General features: G+C 31.5%; 2 protein-coding genes across 3 annotated transcripts in view; one reads left to right on the forward strand and one right to left on the reverse strand.

Moving 5' to 3' along the window:
- lovit (loss of visual transmission) overlaps positions 1–18045 on the forward strand; it is a 60778-nt gene that overhangs the window by 14880 nt on the left and 27853 nt on the right. The window lies entirely within an intron of this gene.
- LOC106685832 (centrosomal protein CCDC61) lies at positions 3601–5140 on the reverse strand. The gene has a single exon (XM_014428763.3). The coding sequence runs from the start codon at positions 4992–4994 to the stop codon at positions 3879–3881; it is 1116 nt and encodes a 371-aa protein (XP_014284249.1). The 5' UTR covers positions 4995–5140; the 3' UTR covers positions 3601–3878.

Here is an 18045-nt window from a genome sequence, read left to right on the forward strand (position 1 = left end):
CGTTGGCCCAATAAAATAGTATAATTATCTACTATTTGAGTTTTTTTTCCATATTCCATTCATCTATACACACGGTCAATCAATAATCTTCCAATTTGTAATTTCAGTTTCGTATAAGTTTTCGTTTGGCTGTTGGCAATTCACACACAGACTCATACAAACACTCGCTCAAATACACAGACCATTTTGCGAGGCTTAGTTATTTGGATCGCAACAACTTATATCGCAATGGAAGAAATTAAAAAAAAATGTTTAATTTAACAGTACAGGTATTTGATAGTATTACAGGAAACTTTCTTTATGATTATGACTGAAGGAAGATGGAAAACGATAGTGAACCTTCTTATCCGCTTATTGAGAATCATAGTGAAAAAAGTACAAAAAAGTAGTTTTCAGGTTAATACAACTAAATGACACAATAATTACTCTTCTTTTAATGCCGAAGTGGTGGATATATATATATATATATCAAATCTTTGCCTGTAGGATGCGAAAAAGCACGTAAGAGAGGAACAATATTACCATTTCTTTAATAGTGGTCTTGACGGACGTCAGTTTGTCAAACATCAGACATCATTTCTGGTGATAAAACTAAAACTTTTTTTTTTTTTTTTAATTATTTATTTATTGTAATTTACAACTGTACAAAATAATACAATAAGTAAATATGTAGTATGTTTCATATACACTTGTTGGGAAGGAACTACCCATTGGTGTTACTTCAAACATTAATTTAAACTAGAAGGTCTCGTGGCCATCTTCTTTTCAGACGCCTCGGAGGATTATCAGGGATTGTTAAGGATGAAAGATTAAGAATTAATGGGTTAGGATGGTTAAGGAGTTTGGAATAAAAAGACGCATATCTGGTTTGGGTCAAATCTACAACGAATGGGATGTTAAGGTCTTTATGAATGAGTTTATTTGTGACGTAATAAGGAGCATCAAGGATTTTACGTAGGATTTTGGATTGTAACGATTGGATGCGGGAAGAATTTGATGATTTGGTGGAGCCCCAGAGCCCCAATTCCATATGTCCAAATTGGTCTGATTATTGTAGTGTATACTAATTTTTTGTAGTGAATGGGAAGTTTAGAGCGTTTGTCAAGTAAGTGTTGTAGCGATCGGAATCTACGAGCAGTTTCTTGTCGTTTCAGTCTTGTGTGTGGATTCCAAGTAAGTCTCTTGTCAAGATGGAGTCCTAAGTATCGAATCTGTTCAACAGGCGTTAGTGGTGTATCTAGAAAGGATACTGTAGGGCAGAGGTTTATGACGGAGAGTAAAGGTGATCTGGTGGGATTTGTCAGGATTTATTTTGATTCTCCAGTTTTTACACCATTCTTCAATAGATGTTATGTGTGCCTGTAGTGTTTGCGATCCATTAGTTGGGTCGTTGTTTACAGAAAGTATACATGTGTCATCAGCGTATGTTGTTAGCACTGTGGGTTGGGATGTCAGGTGTATAAACCGTATAAAGAATGGGACCTAAGATACTACCTTGAGGAACACCGGCGGACTGAGAAAAGAGAGACGAGTAGGCTAGGTTATGATTTACTTTAAAGGTTCTATCAGTGAGGAAACTAAAACTTAAAGTGAAAATTATATACAAATTATAAGGCAGTTTTTGTAATTTAATTTTGACTAGTTTTGTAGAAGTTGGAAACATTGTTTCCTCTGTATGATGATTTCGAACTTCCCCCACTATAAACCTGGGATACGATATGGTCGACTAAATAAGTTCAATCTAATCGATCGAGCCAATTACCTAAGTTCTAAATCTTTTAGAAAATAAAAGAAACAATAAAGAGTTAAATAAGCTCTTCAGTAGAACAATTACTCTATTCAAAATAACTTCCTTCTCAGAAAGATGTGGAGGAAAGAATCGTTCTTGGAAGCCATTTGTAATGACGAGTAAAACTGAAATCCGGTACGAATCTTAGTAATCCTAAATATCTTTTATTGTATAAAATAAAACAACAGAGAAAATTATCCAAGTTATATTGCTTAATAGTACGAGCTAAAATGTTAGTCACCAATAAAATTTAACTGTGGCTAGTTTAATTATTGCAATTGTTATGCGAAACCTAGATAATATTTTTTTTAAAAATGTATATCATTTATGGTACCAAGTTCTGTTTTAAGAACACAGACAACATATTTTGTTTAAATGATGATACAAAATTGACGATAAATAAGCATTGAAACATGAGCACTTCACATAAAATTTAGAAAGCTTCACATTGAGAGAACAGTCTTCGGTTCTTGTGCCTCCCTTTAGATCTGGCTAACATAGAATTCTTTTAATATATTAATCGTCTAAATAGTGATTCCCAAAGTGGATGCCACCGCCCCTTGGTGGGTGCTGCTACGATTCAGGGGGCAGTGACGGCCACAGGTGCATTTGGGGGGGATGAATAACTATAAGTTGTCACGGTCAACAATATTACTGTTGACGAAAATAGAGCCGAGAATTACTAAATTGGTAGCCCAGCTTCATACTTCTCATTAAATTTTTTCGAATGTCTTAACGTTTTTTGTAATACATTCTATTCTGACTTCAATAAATAGTTTCATAATTTAAAAATTCAATGTTTCTAATTTAAACCTTTTTGTGCTATATTTTACGAAAAAAAGTAGAAACATATATGTTTCCTATCAATTGCTATTAAAATTTTTATAAAAAAAAAGGACGCAAAGTACTATTTTTCTTGGAAAAAGGGTCTAAGAGATATATTGTAGCAATAATATTGGTAGATAAGAGGCTATACATAGTTGTGGATGTAGTCTGGGAAGGCTGTTCCAAATGAATGTATATGAATTTATTTAAAACAACGAAACAGTTGTTCATTTTCTTTAGGTATTGCAATATAGTTAGTTAATTGGTAATATCATGAAATTCATCCAGCTTTTCCGTCAGAAAATTTGTATCAGTTTTCAATTTGGTATAATAATTAGATAATATAAATTAAATTTAAATCTTCTTTCCCTATCCTACACTAGAAATCAAATCATTAGTATAAGGGTTTCATTCCATAATGAAGCCTTAAGTTGTTTCTACTTGACTCTAAAGCAGCTATTTATTGTGGTTCATCCAACAGTTTCACTGATCGTGATATGTCGACGATGTGCATAATATTACTCGACCAACAAGCAAGAACGGAATGAAATACCAAGCATCTCATGCTGAGGAAAATGAATATGAGAATGCAGGTATAGCTAAGATAATATCTTACTCATGCATTACCTCATCTTCCATATTATTTTAAAATATTAAGAATATTTTTAGACTTAATAGCTACGGGCATCTTATTTTCGCCATTCATTTCATACTTCCAATATAGTCATGAAAATTCCATGGAGTTTTCTTCCTTATAATGCCACAAGGCAGTCAAAGTGAGAAAATGGATTAAATTATGTATCATACATTTCATACATTGTAAATGTATGAAATACTAATATTATTATTCTTAATGAAGGATACGAAAAAAAGGCTCTTCACATAGCCTGTTTATTATTTGTACAACATACTTTACAGTTATTTAATTGAATATTTGATTTAATGGTTGAAGTAAAATATAAACAGAAATATTTATGATATTTAAAAATTTATTTTTGTATGTGTTATTATTTTGATCCGTTAGTCATATGAATTCATCCAAACTGCGAGATGTCGTAGCATTTCTGAGGTAGCCTTATGTAACAGGGACTTCAAGGAAGTAATCAAAAATAAAATAAAATTCAGTTTTAAAACCTATGTGTAATATCACAAGGTAATATTTTTTTAAACTTTCTTAAGTGAATATACTCTTAAGATTTTTTTTTAATTAAACACACTTTTTTTAATAAAATTTTCTATTTTTGCTTTAATCTTCGTTAGATAACTAACTTTTATAATTTTTCCTGAAAGATTTCCCCTCTTTATGTTTGTTTTTGTCTTGATTTCGCTGAGAATTATTTTTTCGTTCCTGTGACGACAGCCTATCGGATGAACTGGTCTTTCTTTTCACGACGTTTGTTTTAGATTTCCTCATAGAGTTGGACTTATCGGACCTCTCAGAAGATGAACAAGAAGACTTCCTGGTAGGAGATGGGGACTTCTTACTGTTCTTTTTACTCCTGTACCTCTGATCTTCTGTGTCGTAAACTAAAAGAGAAGAGTTTGACCGGGGCAAAGATGTCGTGCGGTTAAAAGTGGAGTCTGAATGAATCTTGACTGGGATCCGACTTCTAGAAGCTCTGCCCATCAGTAATGAACTCAATTTCTTGTTTTCGATTTCTAACCTGTAGATCTTGTCGGTATACGCTATCTTGTCGAGTTTCAGCTCAGTTTCCATCTTCCGAATCATTCGATTGGTCAACTCGACATCATCTCGTTCCGCTAACTGCTTCTTCAATCTGTTGTTTTCTTCGTACAAGCTCTTGTTTTCGTTGTTCAGCTGCGCTATCAAGCTCTGAAAAGACGATTCTCTGGATTCCACTTCAGACTTGAACCTCGCCATCTGTTTTGACATGTCACATTTCGTTTGCAAAACAACAGTTTCCAACTTTTTTATGGTAGATTGGAGAACGTCGGGATCCGGCTTGCCGCAGTATTCTAACGGAAGCGGGTAGTGGATTTTATCGAACTCAACCTGATAGACGAGAATAAGATATCTCCTATTCTTCGAGGAAGGTGTCAGCGCAGCACTCCCTTTCTTACGCCTCGACTCTAGTTCGTCCTGGGACAACAGTTCAATGTAAACGCATTCGTTCGTCTTCAAAAGGCCGGCTTTCAACATCGAGACGAACACCATAAACTGCTTGAAATTACCAGTTTTACGCGTCAGATTTTCTATATAGGAAGCATCATAGGCACATTTCCATTTCTCAGCGGTTGTTTTATCAGTTACTAACACTTTTAATACGTTAGACTGAACAGATAACTTAAGGATGAAGTTTTGACCTTTAGAATTGCTCAATGAGACTAACAAGTGCGTATCGTCTGTCTTGAAAACCATTATCGTCAATTGAAATCATAAACTTATTTTTGTTGACACTACCAACACAAATACACATGATCGCTCAAATTATCTAAAACATTTGGTAATAGTTTTATATTAGTTTAAATAAAATACAACCTGAAGAATGTAGTAATGATTTATATAATAATACACAACTTCGCTGTAGAAAAATAGAATCATGTGATCAAGACATGTGATGACATTAGTCATAAGTTAAATAATTCATGATGGAATCCACTATCCACTATACCTTAACCGTCAACAGCAGCCATAACTTCAAATAGTGAAGTGACAGTGCGACTCGACTGACCTATAAAATGTTACAGTCCCTTCACAACGTAGTTATGCCAATGACTAACTACATCGTTGTAGTTAAACATTTAAAATTTTAGGGTCATCAAATAACACTAGGTCAGCTTAGATACTGGAGAGGGGGAAACAGTTTCTCTGAAAGTCTATAATGAAAAAAAATGAATTAAGTACTATTATTTTAGTCTTGACATAAAGGCATGATATGATATGATGTGATAAAAAAAATTGTAAGTACAATAGTGAAGGTTAGATGGTGAAACAAATTAATACAATAATTAAATGTTATCGCCAGGCAACCGAACTGTTATGGATTTCACAGATACAAAAGAATATTCAGAATCAAAATTAGGGAAAGATATTAACAATTCCTCCCTCACATCTACAATGAACGGTTTAACGAGGTGAGGGAACTCTTAATCGTGTGATGTTAATTAGCAAAAGATGCCAAACATCTGGGTAACTGTTATTGTAGGGTTCATTGACAATAGTTCCGAGAACATTCGTACCGCTACTTAGGCGCCTCATCAGAGTAGGGCTCATCGATTTGTTTATATAATGCTTCGTACATCTGCTCTCGTCTTGCCTTGTGCAACACTTAAAAAAAAACAATATTTAGAAGAGTTATCCAGACCAGACTTAACGCTGTTAGAGCGATATCGGTGTCGAATCAACCTATAACGCGATAAGTTTTCTGGATAATACTGATGCCTTAAAATTATTTTCTTCTTCTAATAATTTTTTTTTTGTTAGTAATGCGAAGACATATGAATTCTAGGTTCAATTTGTATATATTTTCATCTTGTAATCCCTACAGACCATAACAATTTTAGCCTATGTGATGTATTTGCCTGTAGGAGTACAGGATGTGTTTATGAAATCATCCATTCCTATATTCCTATGAACCATGGTGTTTATAGTTCATCAGCAGGATATCAGGATGTGGGTACTTTGGGACAACAAAAGGATGAGTAACTAAATTTCTTTCCCCGAAGTAAACCAGAGACCGAATCCCCGGATAGTTATTGCATTCTGGAAATCCACAACGCGATTACCAAATAATGTACACGGAATCGTGTATGGAATGATTTAGCCAATGTATCAGATTTTTAGGAATGCAACAGAAAAGAAGTATTAGATCTACTGAAGTGGAATAATGGGTTGAAATATGATGGAGTTGGTTAGGGATTTGGATAAAAGGAACAAAGAATAGGTAAAAAACTAATTATTTGACGACGTTTCGCCCCACTTCGCAGGGCTTCATCAGTACTGTCGAGTTTAAAAGACATCTAAAGAATATTTTTTGTTCAAATTTATTTAATTATCTTAAATTAACTTCTGAGAGCGCGATGCTACTAACTCCAAGGACCCGGGGTTTGAATCCGATTGGGTAGAAAATCGTTTTCTGTTACATTATAGGCGTGTGGGTTCTGGTGACCTCCTCGGGTCCACCCAGCCTCATAAATTGGGTAAAAATATGGCGGTCGGGCGTGATTCTAACCAAATCACCTCCTTGAACAACCGTTGGTCTAGTAACAGTACTTACAAAGTACAGAACCCCTGACCCTTCATAGGTCGTAGTGGTAGAGATTTTAATTTTTTTTTTTTTTAATTAATTTATAATTCTCTGTATTTTAAACAAAACAGCCCTGCAAATTGAGACGAAACGTGGGCGAATAAATAGTTATTAACTATTTTTGGTTCCTATTGACCGCAACCCGAACATCCCCTTTATACTATGGAAAATACGGTCAATAATTTATATATATGGTGGGTAGAAATATTTAAATATTAAACAATAACGTATCAATATAGAAATAGGAAGTAAACTGATTATCTAAGATTTTTACTTAAACTACATAAATGGTTCAGTTGATTCTTAAAATTTTAATATAAAAGTAAAAGTCTTTTTTATTTAATTTTTAATTATCCAACTACCATTCGGTATATCACTATCTCATTAAATGCTTTATTGTTTAACATCTATATGTGCTTGAATTAAATAAATAAATTTATGAATCCTTTTATTTATTTTCTGCATTGTTTGCTTTATTATGTGATGACAACGGGCTTCGAGACTTTCAAGCGATTCGCATCCATTTTTATTATCAAATAAAAACTTGAGTATGATTGAGTACTGAGAACCATGTAGATGGACTTTTCAGAATAGAAAGGATGAAGACTTCGTTCGTCAGGATGTAGTGTAAACTATAAAAAAAACAGGAGCAGCAGAGTTTCGTACTGAGTTATTTTTTGATTGGAAAACAGATAAAACGTTAAATGTTTTAATTATGCTTAAAAACAATGAAAAATGGTGAAAGAGAGTTTAAATCCTCAAAAAAAATTTCTATGAAACCATCTCTGTTCACATAGAGAGTGGAGTGAAAATAAGTTGAAATTCTCAAAAGGCACTAACTCTCTAATACCAAATCAGCTCTCATACGAATGTTCAAATTTCCCAGTTTAATTAGGAGGTGCTTAAACTTTTTGAAAATTTAAAAAATCAAAAATATTTGGATGTGATGGATTTTTTATTGAGATTCACCCCCCTCTTTTATGGTATTGTTCCACTTATAAACAATCCTAAATACTCAAATTTAGCTCATTTTGTCCAAAGGGGACCACTCGATGTACCCAAAATGGAATGAGAAATATATCAGACAGGTCTTGATTGATGTATTGATATATTTATGTGATTAATGAAAGATTAAAATTATTTGTCATTAAGTTTAAGTTTGTCACTAATTATGAAATAATAATTAAAAATAAATATAATATAAAATAATTTCTGATTGCGGTTTGGTACCTCGGTGCCATCTATTTTCCTATTGCAAGCTCATAGTAATGAAATTTTATTAAAAATACAAAATAACTACTTTTTACTGTAATTGTTACCAATAACTTATTATTGAAAATCTTTTTTCAAAAATATGTTTTTTTTACATTTACTTATGAATTTTTTTTAATGATTTCATTAATAAAACCTAATACTGCCGAAACCTAAAAACCATGCATTTTTCCTTGCAATTGTTTTGGAGAATCTCTTGATTACACAGATATGCTATAGATGTTTCCTTCTTGTTTGATAGTCATGGTCGGGTCATTATCAAATGAAAGTGTTAGAATGATAATAGTGTAAGTGAAGTTTTATTAATGTACTGAATTATTTGTATATTTTAAGGAAATAATATTTAGGAATAGTTTATGTACTTAAATGCCATATGTACATATAGTTTAAATATAAAATTTAAATACATTTACTATATATCAAAATTCTGTACAAAAACTTGACTTATACCAACCACTATTTCTTTTTGTGTTTTTTAACGTAAGATATTTATTTATTTTACAAACACTGATGGAGTGGTTTTTATAGAATTCGTATTTGCGTTTATTCGGTTCAAAATATAGCGTTTATTCTATTACACAATATGGTGTAATCTACTACCTTGTAATCAACATTATTTTACACCTCCATAACACTAAATGAAATATATCTAGGTGTTGTAAACCATTGGAAAGGTTTGTGAAAGTCCGCGTAGTAAAAATATAAATTAAATGACGCCAACATAGCAATGCAACAAATTATTTAAAAATTATAAAAATCAATAATTGAAAAGTAATGTGTATCTATGAATATCTTCGTAATTAAATATCTCCCGAACCCCCAAAACCTCCTAAGGCTCATGAAACAGATAAAAAATGTTTCTGCCCCTGTCTGAATTTTATACAGAATAAAAGTGTATTCCATTAGTGACAACTTAAATATAAATAATTTATTTTTTTAAAATAATTTTAAGAATGTTATATTAACCCACTAAGACAGAAAAAAATGTTTAAAATTATAACCTCTAAATCTATCAGTCTCTTCATTCATTTGAAACATTTTCTAAATAAAATGGTAAAAACTACAATAAGATAGTTTAAATAATTTAAAGTTCTTAAAATAATTTTAATAAAATAAGTTTCTTTTATTTTTTATTTGTTTTGTTTCCCATTCTGTTTTTTTTTTTTTATTATTTTAGACTCTTTGTTTTTTTAAAATATGTAATTTACACGCACTTTGTCTCAACGTACAACTTTTATTAGCAAAACAATATGCCCAATTACACAGACTGTTTTATTCTATTTAACACTTTTTAAAAAGTTTATCTTAGAAAAAAAATCAAGCACGCGCAGGTGGGATCACTTTTTTGTGCTGAATCTTGTTAAGATGATAGAAGTCTATATTTAAAATAATATTTTAATTTTATTTCTTTTTCTTCATCTTCGACGTTATTTCCTTGGATGGCCAGCTCAGGGATTAAAATAAAAAAGACGGTGGTTATATGAGGGCTTAAAAAATATATGTATAAAATAAATCCATGAAGGGACTCCTGTACTGTACTGTTACTGCACCAACGGGTGTGTAAGGCGTTGATTTGATGAGAATCATACCCGACAGCCAAATGTTTCCCCAATTAAAGATATTTATCTCACTTTATGAGGCTGGATGGACCCCAGAGAGCCCTAGAAACCACAGGGTTGACTCACGACTACAATAACGAAATAAATAATTACCTGTCTCCTTGCAGTTGGTAGAACAGGGTCTTACCTTGGTTTTAAGGATTTGTTCCCACATATTCAGGGTTGAAAATTTGTATGAATTGTAAGAAAATTTCATTTTAGTAACTTCAATTTTTTTTTTTTTGTTTATGTTGTATTAACAATAAAAAATTGTTTTCATCTCTTAACAAGTAAAAATAAGGAGAAAATGTGACTTTCTAGGTAGTGCTTTGCTGCAGACACTTTTTTAAAGTAAATAATAAACTTGGATTTCATTGGAGAAATATTTTTCTTTTTTTATTGTTCTCAACCATTGTCGGACCCAGAGTATCTTGTTAGAAATAAGTTAACTGTAGATATCAATTGTGCACATCATAACAATGAAGTCTGCTTTCTAATGAAGCACAGCCATGGTATTAGAAAACAAACTTCACTCTGACCTAAATATGTTGAGATCGCTGAATAAACGAATCCAATATGTGCACTCCTAAGTTTTCTCTCTTGCCTTTGGCCTAACCAATACCGAAAATAGATCCTAAACAATGCTTCTATCATATAAATTATTCTTAATTTGTTTAAGATAAAATAAATGCACAATGTATAATCATCCATCTCATGGCGAAACAATTTGATTTGGTTTCTTTTATGTAAAAAAAAAAAGCATACATCTTTATTTTGTGATTCAAAACCGTCGTTTCGGCCCAACGTTGGAGGAAATTTATAGGGGTTAAAAATAGATAGAATATGTATTTGTATCAACTTTTAAAAAATAAGTCAAATAATTATAAAATAAGGATGAATGAAACAATACAAAAATATTTCATCCTTTCATTTTTTTTAAATTAGAAAATTATTAGAATTTTTTATTATGCCCAAAGAAAAATAATTTCTATGAATTTGCAGGAAAATTAAACAACTTATGTTTAGCAAGAACAAGATTTCAAGAAATCTTGAGCTGTTAAGTTCCGTTGCTGAGATTACATTTCTCTCCCATTTTTATTCGGAAAAAAGAAATAAAGTAATTTAATCTTTTACCAATAAAAACTAACCATCTTCACAATTATCCATAAATATTATACTGTTTGGGATATACATAATATTCTTTTCCTAATAACATTATCTTATGTTTTTTATCAGAGTTTTACAATATATAAAAAGAAAACTGAAAGATCTCAAAGTGGTCCTTAGGTGAGTTTCGACAAAATTGTTCAAGAAACTTAGGCACTTAGATTTACAGAAAAAATAGATTTTTTCAACTACTGCATGAGTTGCCACATTTAGTACAAAGATATTGGAAGCTGAAACCCAATAAACAATATATGTCAACTGTTGTGGAAATGAGGAAATCTTTAATTCCATTCAAAAACGGGGGTTTTTAAAAAAAAATGATGGGGTGGAAGAACTGTACAACCTGGATTAATGCAGATTAAAGCATAAAGTACAATGCAATTAATAAACCCAAGATTCTTAATGTGGTTTAGAGGTACTGGCTTTTAAATTACATAAAATTGAGATAGTTCGATTCATTACTTAATATTAATCCTTTTATTATTTATTATCCTTAATGATCATAAAAATTGAAAAAAAATAATATTCTTTCTAATGTCAAATTTAGGTTCAATTTGAATTGAACGAAGATAAAATATAATATACATGATATGATGTAATATATTAAAATATAATCAAGCTTTAGTTTGGGCAAGGAAAAAGTGTAATAAAAACCATTAAATGTCTTTCGTAAGATAGTATTACATAAAAACACTTAAGTGATTAAAACTAATTTGTTGAGTTACTTAATTAAAGTAGATAAGTAAACAATTAGTAAAGTAAGCATTAGGTCCAATAGAGTCAGAGAATGGTAGAGGGAATTGCCAAGGGTATAAGGTTTACAGACGACGATAATTATTTTGTCTGCACCGTCTTCTCAGACTTTCTCTCTTTTTAGTTCACAACATATTTTTTAAACTTTATATAATTACAGATATTTTGTAATTACTGTCACAAAAACGTTCTGTACGTAGGACATAGAAAAATGAGTTTAATATAAACTCATTTTTAATCATAAAGTAGATTTTTAATCATTTAATAACCATAAAGTAGACATGGTTTATGAAAAAATATGAAATTTTCTATATTATAATTAAAAATTCGCAGAGATTATATTTCATTTTTTCAATGTTTCGACTGGTTTATTGTTCATTATGAACATTGATTAAAAACTATTCACTGTGAAAACAATAACAAATAAGTTAAATAAAACTATAATTTTAACAATTACATAACTATATATTATTTATAGATCTCGTATCAACGCACTCATCTCGCAATAGAAAACAAACTTATAATTTATAAGACTATTCTCAGACCTATTTAGACCTACGGAGTTGAACTTTGGGGAACAGCTAAACCTTCGAATATCAAACGTATTCAATCCAAAATTCTAATAATCATAGTCAATGCACCCTATTACGTTTCCAACAAAACACTATACCATAGTCTTCATATCTTTTTCTCCCTTGACTTCCTACCACCAAATTCTCAAAATTCCATTTAAAATTTTCTAATCATCATCGATTGGTTCAATCCTTATCCAGTTTTTCTCATCTCCACAATCCACCTCGAAGTTTGAAATGGCAGTGGCCAAGAGGCTTGTTATGAAATAAAATCGACAATTAGAGTTCTCGCATTGGGCAGATGCTCCGCTCATGTAGAGAGTTTGCAGCTTTAGCGCGCTTACTCAGCCTCCACTGGCTCATTACCAGTGACGCTTTGATCTCGAAGAGCCTTGCTGTACCCCTCATGCATGAGACCGATTTGGAACTACAAAGTTGAACATTGGGGAACAGCTAAACCCTTCGAACATCAAACGTGTCCAATCCTTCCAATCCATACTATTCCAATACTAATAATCATAGTCAATGCACCCTATTACGTTTCCAACAGAACACTATAACACGTGAGGGATAGAGTGGGCTCGGCGATCCTAAGGTCGAGAGTGCAAATATTGTATGTGTGACTAGTGTTTTAATTTTTTGTTTTATTATTGTTCTTCATTGTTATATCAGTTCAAAGTTTTACTTATGTTCATTTTATTTATCTTTTTTTTTTTTTTTTTAGTAGGAATGTGATACTTTATCACAATTACTTATTGCCCAACGTTGCGACAGACAGTAATATAGAACTTTATAATATTTTTCACACCACTACTGTCAGTGTCGGATTATAAGTAGAAATAAAATTCATAATCAATATTTGGATTTGATTTTTTTTTCAATTTAAGACAGATATTAAGATCATTCGCCCCACTGTGCGAGCAAGGGTGATAGAAAATATTCGAAATTGATACTACGTTATATTTAAATCAAGTTTAAAACGCACAACTAAGTTACAACTTACAAGTTCATCATTATCGACTAAATTTCAGTTGATTTTGCTGGTCAATTCATTTTTGAAATCAACAAATATTGTGTTTAAATATCCCTCCCTATTTTGCTTGAATCGTGTTCCAATTGAAAAAAGAAATAAATACAAATTTTGTACTTTACGTACTCAATTGGTTGGACTATGAACTGTGGTCACTTTTGGACAGTCCTACAAGCTTTGGGTATCTATAGAGAAAGAAACTACCATCTAAGTTGGAACACATCCATTTTAAAATAAAACCAAGACGTGTGTCCATTTTCAAGCAGTGTTTCTCACAAGGAACTAATTGTTACTCTCATGTAAACAAACAACTCTGTTGAGTGAGTCACAATTCCATATCTTGATTTCAAAGGTTATTTTATGTTGCTAAATAAATAATTAAAATAATTGGAAACTAACATTTCCTTTACTCCACCTATCACAATTATCGATAAATTAAATTATTAAAAGCTTTGTTTACTTAAAAAAAATAATGGGTACCTACTTTTTATATTCCTATTATTGTATAAAAATTTAAACAATATTTACCTGTGAACTGATAAGAAAAATTTTGCAATTCATTTTGTTGATCGAACACGCGGTATAAATTTGTTTATGACTTATTGTATCAACAGACGTAGCATGGTTCTTGGAATTAATCAAGATGGTGCCATTTTCAACTTAAAGTTCCATTAGTTGAATAAATAACTATAGTTCAGAGAAATTACTCAAGAAAGAGTGTTTACGTTTCTAGTTTTTTGCTATAAATGGGAACTACAACTCTTACTAGACAAACGTCAAGTAATTGTTGCAGTGATCGAAATCTACGAGTAGTTTCTTGTCGTTCCAGTCTAGTAGGCAAATCTCTCCTCAAGATGGAGTCTGTCCAACAGGCTTCAGTGCGATATAAAAAAAAAAATACTGTAGAGCAGGATAGTAGATGTTATTTTTATAAAATATCATACATAAACATTTTTTTCTGTTATAGAATAATTATTAATACAAATTATGAAAATATGTGTTTTTGTAATTTATCGGGAAAGAAATTCTTAGTTTTCTTTAAAAGCCAGTAAAGAACTAAACAGTTCCTTCGCTCGTTAGTTTTGGTTTACTGACCTAAAGGTTCGGTGGTCATCAACGTCGTTTGTTTCTTATTTTTAATATTTATTTGTCTGATGTTATATTTGTGACCATCTCCATCCAAGATGACAGATGGTCAAAATTTGCCACAGAATGGACTCCATGCGACTTTCAAAGAAGAAGAGGACGTCAAAAGAAAAGATGGAGCGATATGTTCAAGAGGATGGAAGGAGAACTGCTAGGAACAGGGATGTCTGGAAGGAGAAATGGAAAGAACTCGCCTCCCGATAAGGCTGGTCACCCCGGGAAGTGCTGACTATTACTCTCGGAACGGAAGGTCTATGCACAAGTATACAGAAAAATGGAAAGAAAATTGATAGAAGTTAAATTTTTGACAACTTTTCCTCTCCTACTTCTTTAAATGTTTATATTGTATTTTGCACGATTTTAATTTATTGCATAAATAAAAGGCTATTTCATTTCATATCTGTGACAGTAATTTTATGATTTTTAATATTAACATACTAATTATATTGTTTTGTCATCGTCCCTAAAGGTTTTTGATAAAATCGGGTTAAATCCAACTATTGCGGCGTGAGGAGAAATAAGGACATTCTTGAACAATATTCTTCATAATATTGACAATTCGAAGTAGTTATTTTTAATAACGGGTATTACTATGTGTTGGGACTCACACTTACATGTGATCTATTCTCAGTCTAGTCAGTACGATCTGCTCTATACGACATATACGGTTGGAGGTAACCTCCTTTTTACAATTTTTAGTTTAGTCCTTGGTCTTTCATTCTACATAGATTGCCATTTATTGACTGAACAGTTATTAATACTATGGTATAACTATGGTAATTAATTAAATAAACAGTAAGTTAGTATATGCTTAACTGTATTAGGGTGAAAAGCTATTAGCTCTGTTTTTAGTATTTTTTTTTTAAACAGTTGATCTGAGATGTGCTTTCTGTGGTCATATGAATTATTTGATCTTATTTTTTTCATTCTAGGGGATGCCCTAATTGGTAGAGGAAATAAAGGTTTTTGGGTGATACTAATTCTTACAAAGAAGGTGATTAAATTTTGTTTGTCTCTTGTTTTCTGACAAACAAAGATTAAAGACAAATCTCAGTTGCCTTTGAAACTTCTTCTCTCATTTTTTTGCTTTCCTCTTTAGTGCCTCTCAGCGTAAAGGAACATTCAGCCAGGAATTCCACTTTTGCCTATTTCTCACAAGGTTCCTCACCCAACTTAGTCGCTCAATGTAGTCAAGATATGACATCCTAGAGCGGCCCACAGGTCTTTTGCCATCTGGGACATAGTCCATTGTTGTTGAAATAATAATCTAAAACCAATTATGATTATCTAAAATCAATTATATGTAGCCATTGTGAACCAATGGCAACGTATTTATTTAACCTTCGTTCTGACTTTCAGTTAAAATGCAAAAAAAAAAAAACTGCCTTAGCTTTCCTGTAAAATACGAACACAGATAGCGGAATTTAAACCTATCTTTTGATGTAATTAGCAATGATAAAACCAAGTAAATTTAATAGTTTGTTTTAGTAATTAAGATAAATTCCTAAGAAGAATTTCTACGTAAACAGTTATAAAGTAAGAATCTATTATGTCATTCCTATGTATATTTACATACCACTATTCACATACATTGTAGTATATGTCAACAATTGAAACACTTGATGTATTTAATTAAATAATACAATTTTTAATTAATCATTCATTGGTTTTTATTATCATTAAATAACCTCTGACTTAATAAAGGTGCGTTTACTCCAACAATTCAACTCCGGTCAAACATTTGCAAGCATTTGTTATCCTTCCGACCTAAATCTGGAGAAGACCTTTAAAGTTATTACCACTTTAATCTAAATAAATAATTTTTTTTTAATATTTATTTATTGCTATTTACAACTGTACGTTATAATACATACTTGTGAAGGTTTTAAAGTTATTACCACTTTAATCTAAATAAATAATATTTTTTATTTTATTTTTTTTTTTAATATTTATTTTTGCTATTTACAACTGTACGTTATAATACATTTAGTAAATCTGATCTAAGTTAAATTGGAGTGTTACAGGCGTGTAGAGAAACTACCGATTGGTAGCACTCTAATGACATTTTACATTAGCTGGTCTCGTGGCCATCTTCTTTTCAGGCGTCTCGGAGGATTATTAGGAATGGAAGAAGATGCAAGATTAGAAACTAGGGGGTTTGAGTGGTTAGAGAGTTTATAATGGAAGGAGTGATATCTGGTTCGGGCTAGATCGGTCTTTATGAATGATTTTATTTGTGACAAAGTAAGGAGCATTGATAAATAATATTAAAGAAGAAAGACCGACGTAGTTTTTGGATAGTTCATTTAAAAACAAGACTTTCTCGCGACTTCTAGGTGGTTTAAGAACAATTAATCAGAATCGGTTGTTAAAAAAAAAATGTCGTCACGGGGCACGGAAAAAAAAATTGTAGCCATACATCACCAGAAGATTTTAAAATAATATAATCTATAATAATAATCTCAAATAGGTATAAACATATGTGGTCAAATTCGAACGCATTTCCAGAACAGATATGTATTATTCAAGTGGCTTAGGATTCGTACTAATTTTATATAAATACAATGAAATTATAATAATTAATAAAATTAATTTAACTTTTTAAATATGTATTAATTTATTTATTTGTTCTTTTCTTTTAGATGTCTATACATTTTTCCTTTTTATTTCTTTACTTTGATATTATTTAAAATGTTATAGAACTAAAATAAATTTTGTTATAAATATAACTTTTATATCTATGATTGAGATAGATATAATATTTTCAACATAATAAATTACCTAAATAAAAGTTGATGGCGCAAAAAAGGCCAACACGGTGGCAGCTCACTGCAGTTATCTGCAGCTAGCTGCTGCTTTGATAGCTTGCATCATGACAGCATTTACTGCAACACTATATTGGGCCTGTAGTTGACAGTACTTGTCAACTCTCTTGTCTTGACAGAGAACTGTCGCAACTTACAGTTAGTACGGACGGGAAAACATTGTTTCCTCATGTATGTTGGTATGTTTTGGTTAATTCTGAGATTAAAATTGATTTAATTGAACGTTTTTGCTCTTATGGCCTTATCAACAGTAGGAGATTTGGCGGTTAATGTAATGATTACATTTTCAACTGAGTGTTGTTATAACGACTGTTATTTCAATCAATTGAGCTAAAATTTGGATTTTGTTTTATTTAAAACAAAAAAATTAAATAAATCTATACCGCTACAACCCCTAAAGGATCAGTGGTGCAATACATTGCAAGAAGTACAGTTTTGAGACCAACGGTTGTGCAAGGAGATGATTTGGTCAGAATCAAGTTCGACCGCCATATTTTTACCCAATTAATGATACCCATTTAATGAGGCTGGGTGGACATCGGAGGGGTCCTGAACCCTCCGGGCTGACTCACGGCTATGGGAAAATAATAATAAACAAGTGAGACAGATAATAATTATCAGCCTATATAATCTGATCCAGCTTTGATTTGAGTAAGTAGCACCGTGCCTTACCATTGAGCTACGTACTCCCACTAATTAATTATTAAAATAAATAAATTAACCTATTTTCCTTATATGAGCGGATAATAGCAGAAAGAACTAACTTACTTTCGATGAGCTACTGCGACCGCCCCAATTTT

Source organism: Halyomorpha halys, unplaced genomic scaffold (assembly GCF_000696795.3).
Source record: "Halyomorpha halys isolate HHAL.00 unplaced genomic scaffold, Hhal_1.1 Scaffold748.1, whole genome shotgun sequence".
Classification (NCBI taxonomy): domain Eukaryota; kingdom Metazoa; phylum Arthropoda; class Insecta; order Hemiptera; family Pentatomidae; genus Halyomorpha; species Halyomorpha halys.

What these genes read in the sequence shown, in the direction of transcription:
- LOC106685832 (XM_014428763.3), bottom strand. Translation starts at nt 4,994, where the DNA reads ATGGTTTTCAAGACAGACGATACGCACTTGTTAGTCTCATTGAGCAAT.